This window comes from Acanthopagrus latus, chromosome 20 (assembly GCF_904848185.1).
Source record: "Acanthopagrus latus isolate v.2019 chromosome 20, fAcaLat1.1, whole genome shotgun sequence".
In the NCBI taxonomy this organism is placed as follows: domain Eukaryota; kingdom Metazoa; phylum Chordata; class Actinopteri; order Spariformes; family Sparidae; genus Acanthopagrus; species Acanthopagrus latus.
The window spans coordinates 20,418,974-20,424,856 of record NC_051058.1 but is presented as its reverse complement, the minus strand read 5'-3'; the positions used below and the strand labels follow the sequence as shown (position 1 = coordinate 20,424,856).

Sequence of the window (5,883 nt, the reverse complement as noted above, 5' to 3'; positions counted from 1 at the left end):
ATTCTCCTTTCCTGTCTCTCATTTCTCGCCTCTATTCTTTCCTCCTCTTTCTCCACTATTTTGTCTTTCCTCCTCCTCTTCTTTTCCTTTCCTCTCTCTCTTCTCCTCTCACTTCTTCCTCTTCTCTTTTTGTCTCCCCTCTTTCCTTTTTTCTCCTCTCATCTTCCTTTCCTTTCCCTTGCCCTTTACTTCTCCCCTCATTTCTTCCCCTTTCCTCTTTTCCTCTTCTCTTACCCTCCCTTCCTTTCTTGTCCCTTTTTTTTAATTTCCTCCTCTCCTCTTTTTGGTCTGTTCTCTTTCCTTTCCCCTTCCCCTCCCTTCCTTTCCTTTCAATTTCTCTCTCTTCTCTCTCCTCCACCTCCTGTTCTTTTTTATTTCCTCCTCTCCTCTTTTATTTCCCCCATCCTTTCTTTTCCTCCTCTCCTCCCCTCGCCCTCTCCTCTCCTCTCCTCTCCTCCTCTCCTCTCCTCCTCCCCTCCTCCAGTTTCTCAATGAATCTCTCAGGTCGGACCCTCCCACTCTGTGTAAGCTCTTAATTGTCAGTCTTGACGGAAACTCTCGTAGCTTTAAATACCGTGTGCGCCTCTTCCACCGAGGATCTCACCAGCGTCTCTCAGTCTTCCTCTCTCTCTCTCTATCTCTCTCTCTCTGTCTGTCTTCTCCTCCTTCCTCTCCTTCCTCCTCCTCGTGCACCTTTTTGGCTCTCCCTCCTCGCGGTCACCTCTCAGCAGCATGCAGGTGTCTGTGGCGCTCCTCGTCTCCAGCTCGGCGCTCCTGCTGCTGCAGGGATGCTGCACGGCCGTGAAGGGATGGAAGGTACTGAAGAACGACGCCACGGAGATTTTACCGGAGTACAGAGAGGAGACGCGGAGTCCGCAGGAGGCGATCACGCAGGCGACCAACGGCAGCAACAACATCAACACGAACAGTATGAACAACAGGGCGAAGAGCGGCGGGAGGACGGCGAGCACGGTGTCATACAGTAAGTGTTGGAACAACAAATACAGGTGAAATTTCATCCTGAGGAATACGATTGTTTAGTATTTAGATTATTATTCAAGTCAAACTAGATTTTTTTTTAAAAATGCGTAATTTCACGGAGGCCTGGTGCGTAAAAGTGTGGAGACGTGCGTAAAAATGCGTAAAACGGTTAAAATTAGGTGTTTATGTCACGTTTAAAGTCAAAACACAAAAGAGATGTGAGTAAAATCTCGTGAGAATTTATCATTTATACACGTAAAAACTTGTATTTTATTATTATTTTTTTGGTGCTAAGATCATATTTTCCTTTTTGGGGGATTTTGGTTGTGCGTCAAACCACAAGCGTCTTTATTTGATACCTCCAGAAATTAAATCCGACAAGTGACCTTGTTATGGAAATCTGTCTCTATTCTAAAGAGGTAAATTATTCACCCATCTTGTTTTTTCCAATTCTTAAAAAAAAAAAAAAAAAAATCCAATATAATCCTTTCCAAATTTTGCCCAAATTCGTGGATCTGACTTCCAGCTCCCTTTTTTAAATTTCCACACTGGCTCCCTGATTAAAAGCAGCATCTGCTGTGTGGGAAGTTGTGTTTTCTTGCTTCATCCTCAGTCGAGGGTGATGAGAGCGGCACAGACGCGCATTCTTGCGGTTTCTCCCCCCAACAGCCTCCACAAAGTGAAGTGGAGCATTCAGAGAGACAAGAGGGCTTTTTTTTTGTTTCACATTGTCTTCCAGGTTGTTTCCTGCTCTCCTTATACTATTAGTCAGGCTCTACTTGGGCCATAACGATTTGATTGCAACAACATGTCTCCCAAATAGAAAGAAAAAACTCCACAGTGGGGGCTTGACTTCTTCTTCTTCTTTTTTTTTTTGGTGGGAAATTGCTTTTTAAATGCAACATTGCCTTTGAGAATGATTTCCACCTGTGGCCCTGCGAAGGTTTCCCATCCTCTCGCTCATGTTCCCACAATTTTCACTTAATCATCGCTGATCAGAGAAGATGAGGATTGATCAGATTAGAGGATCAACAGCTGACGGGAGGAATTAGCCAGTCGAGATCCGTTAGTGTGACTGATTTTTGTCTCTGGAGGAGAAAACAAACTCAAACGTTTTGAAGTAACTTTTATCCGGCTCCTAAAAAGGGGTGGAAAAAAAACAAAAAACCCCCCTCATCCCCTTGTTTTCACACGGATCGGAAAGCATGCGTGTTGCATTTCACACAGAAATCTCCTGGATTATTCTCCTCATCCATCTCTCGGTTTTCATCCTGGGACGGCTCCTCTGGGTCTCAGTGGGGTCACGGCAGAGCTCCGACCACCGCCTGGCCTCCCTCCAGCCCTTCACCTCCCACCGCCTGCAGGAGAGACGAGCAGCTCAGGCAACTTTACAGTAGTCTGCTGGGGTGTTTTTTTTGTTGTTTTGTTTCCAGGCCACCATCATTAGTAATGATTTTTTCAGCTTGACAGTGGAGGGGAAAACAGGAAATGTAAAAGGTCGTACCGCTCATTGGAGCTGACTTTTTTTTGGGTGGTAATTTGGTGCAAACCGCCTGCCCAGCGCGCTGCAGACACTGTGTACCGCTGCGGTCCCTCCAGCCACAGAATAACACCAGATCAGGTTCTCCAGGGGGAGGGAAAAAAAAAAAAAAAAAGGAAGTCACCTCACATAAATCCTTTTGTTCAGCCTTTTTTTTTTTTTTTTTTTGCAAAGAAAGCCACAGAGGAAAACAGATCCCTCTCTGAGTGTATCATTTCTTAACCGACAGTTTCTTTTACACGCTGCTTGAAGCAAAAAAAAAAAAAAAAAAAAAAGGAAAGAAAGAAAGAAAGAAAGAAACACAACACAGGACGATAACTCAGGCGCACGGCTGTTAAAAAAAACATGGGATTACAGGCTCAGATCAGTCTGGCAGATGTCCAGCTTGTGCAGAATCGTACAGTTGCAGAGCTGCCTTAAAATAACCAGACAGCTATTTACTCCTCCATCACCACATACGTTTCCTGAGGGCCGCCGCTGTGTGCCAGCTTTTCCCTTCCAGCTCAGACCTCCATTAGGTTTGATTGAGCTGTTTAATGGCCCTCTGGTCTGGATTTGCTATCAGCTGATTGCTGCCAGCTGGATTTTCTTTTGTCAGGACCCGTCGTCGGCTAATGATCGGACCGCGAATCAAATGCAGAAACTCTGATCAGATCTCGGGCTTAATGTGCAAATTGTTGCATTAAAGGTTCATTCTGTAGTGTTGGAGAAGAGGAAGATCTTCACTGGCTGGTATTTTTTTTATGCCTAAATAAACTAAACAAACAAGCTCCTCTGAATAAACTGAATATACAAACTGAAGGACGACACAATTTCATACTGTTTTACTTTGTTTATATGTGGCGGACCCTGCCAACTCTCTAGCTTTAAACAGTGTTCTAGGACCTTATTTTCCTCTGAGAACAGTTTGTTTATTCAGTTATGGAAATGGTATCATGGAGTCATTACCTCAGTCATATTGTAAACATGTATACTTTCTGTATTTCTTAATTTCTTTAACTGAATAAACAAGCTGTTCTTATGCTGTGTGAAGCTCATGAAGATCGTTCTCTTCCGATGACGTGTTGACCTTTTACGTTGAATCTATAAAGCTGATGTTTTTCGGCTGCACTTCTGTGTTTGAAAATGTTCTGAGTCCACGTTGAGACAAAGCAGAATCAGAGAAATCAGCACAGACCGAGTCCGACGCAGCTGCAGCACCGAAGCAGTTAACCTGCTGTGTGTCCACTCCGTCGGGGCGGCGGCACTTCAAAGTGTGTGTTTTGGGCCGAAGCCACGAGTGTAACTGTGATATCCTGCTCTTCCACCCAGGTGCGTCGGAGCTGAGCTGCAGGGAGCTGCGTTCCACACGTTACATCACCGACGGATCGTGCCGCAGCGCCAAACCCGTCAAGGAGCTGGTGTGCTCGGGCCAGTGCATGCCCTCGCACCTCATGCCCAACTCCATCGCCCGCGGGAAGTGGTGGCGGAGCAACGGCTCGGAATACCGCTGCATCCCCGCTCACTCCCGGACGAGGAGGGTGCAGCTGCAGTGTCCCAACAACAACAGCACTCGGACTTACAAAATCCGCGTGGTCACCTCCTGCAAGTGCAAGCGCTTCAGGCCCCACCACAACCAATCGGAGGCCAAGGAGGTTCCGAAGAGGCAACGCACGAAGAAGAACAGTCGTTTGTCTCAAGACCGGAACAAGAACAACACGCCGTTGATTGGCAACTCGTACTGATGCTCCTCTCCTCACCAAAGCGCACTCACACACACATGCACATGCTACATAACACACCGACCAACATATCTCCTTCGAGCAGGGAGGAGACGCAATAAGAAAATACAAAGAGCGAATTCATAAGCTAATTGCTGGGCTGGTTTTACGTCATCAGTCTTTTTTTTTTTGTTTTTGTTTTTTTTTTGTTTTTGTCGGCATATTTGTGAACTTTGCGTACTTGCATGACAAAAATGACGGTCAGGAGACGAGTGTCTGATCATCCCAGCAGCTCAAAACCTCCCTGAACTTGTGTCTCAAACAGATTTCATGTAAGCATAATGAGAAGTCCTCCCCGAGGCCTCGAGCCCATCTGTACAAACATCCAGCGGATGCAACGCTGCAACGCACCGCAGCCCTGTTTAAAGCTGAAAAGGTGCGTCTTCGCTCCAAAGTGGTTGTAATCCGTCTCCTTTCGGCCGTGTGTGGAGGAGACGGCGGCGGCTCTGGGGGCTCTGACGGCGGGATGTCGACAGGTTTCTGAGAGGCCCTGGCTCGTACGGCGGTCCAGGCATCGCTCTGACAGCCCGTTAAGAGGCTTCACTCGTCACGACAGCGCTCCAGGCCTGTCAGTTACAGTAGCGCCTTTCCCACGACATATACAGCGAAAGAGAAATGGCGGGTGAAAGCAGTTTTGTGAGGACCAACACCACTCGGGCACTGAGGAGTCCTGTGACCCCTCTTTAATTACCAGATGAGTCCATTCCCAGTCATAAAAGCATTTCCTCTAGACAGAGTCGGTTCCTGTTTGCTGGAATCGCACACAAGAAAAGTGCACATGTGTGTAGGAGGCATCAGAAAATGTGTGCGTGGTTGTCTTGTTACCTAGGGGCAGAGCGCTCTCCAGCTCGCCCACACCGGAATTCTTTTGTACCGGGCCAAATAGAGCAGCGATCGACCATCCGCAGCCAAAAAAAACAATCCATCGTGCAGGATTTCAAGACACCTCCAGTCCCCTTCACTCTCTGCTCACATTCTGTAAATAGCTCCAGCAGGAAAGATGGGAATAAAAATAACACAGTCAAAACAATAATCCAAAAGTTTTTAACCTGATAGAATCGGGGGCAGGAAGAGGAAGTGGTGATGCCCAGTTTGTCCGTCGGTCGACCTCCTTCCTCGGACGGGACTTGAAACCTCCACGAAGAAGGGAAAAAAAAAAAAAAAAAAAAAATCTCTCACCATGTTTCCACTTATTGTCAGCACCCCGCTGTTTTTCCGCTCGTATTGCTTCCTGATTTTTTCGGTTGTCTAAACTGTACTGACAAATGTTTGCTTCTTTTTCCGACTGTGTGTTTGAAATAGCAACTGGAAGTGGGGTTTGTGGTGTAAGCTGAGAGTCGTGATGCATAACGTGACTGTACATATCATACCTGTGTGGTCTCCTGCGGTGGTGCCCCCCCCCCACCACCCAGCTCAATGACGGGGCGGTAAAGAGAAGCAGGCTGTTTCCTACAGACACAAAGAAGGACTGTTATAAAGAATGAACTGCATATTTATTTTTTATTTCCACATTTAAATTATTTATGCAACTTTTTTTTTTTTTGTAGTAAATGATAGCCATTATTGTCATATAGTATGATAGAGACTTTGGAAATGAAATAC

General features: G+C 46.3%; 1 protein-coding gene across 1 annotated transcript; it reads left to right on the top strand.

Moving 5' to 3' along the window:
- The first annotated feature begins 360 nt into the window (after positions 1 to 360).
- Positions 361 to 5,452, top strand: sost (sclerostin). Its single transcript, XM_037081934.1, has 2 exons — positions 361 to 982; positions 3,833 to 5,452. The coding sequence occupies exons 1-2, from the start codon at positions 733 to 735 to the stop codon at positions 4,243 to 4,245; spliced, it is 663 nt and encodes a 220-aa protein (XP_036937829.1). The 5' UTR covers positions 361 to 732; the 3' UTR covers positions 4,246 to 5,452.
- The last annotated feature ends 431 nt before the right edge of the window (positions 5,453 to 5,883 follow it).

Excerpts from the sequence above, each read along its gene's own strand:
- sost (XM_037081934.1), top strand. The coding sequence starts at position 733 with ATGCAGGTGTCTGTGGCGCTCCTCGTCTCCAGCTCGGCGCTCCTGCTG. Across the intron at positions 983-3,832 it reads GGCGAGCACGGTGTCATACA|GTGCGTCGGAGCTGAGCTGC; the intron begins GTAAGTGTTGGA and ends TCTTCCACCCAG.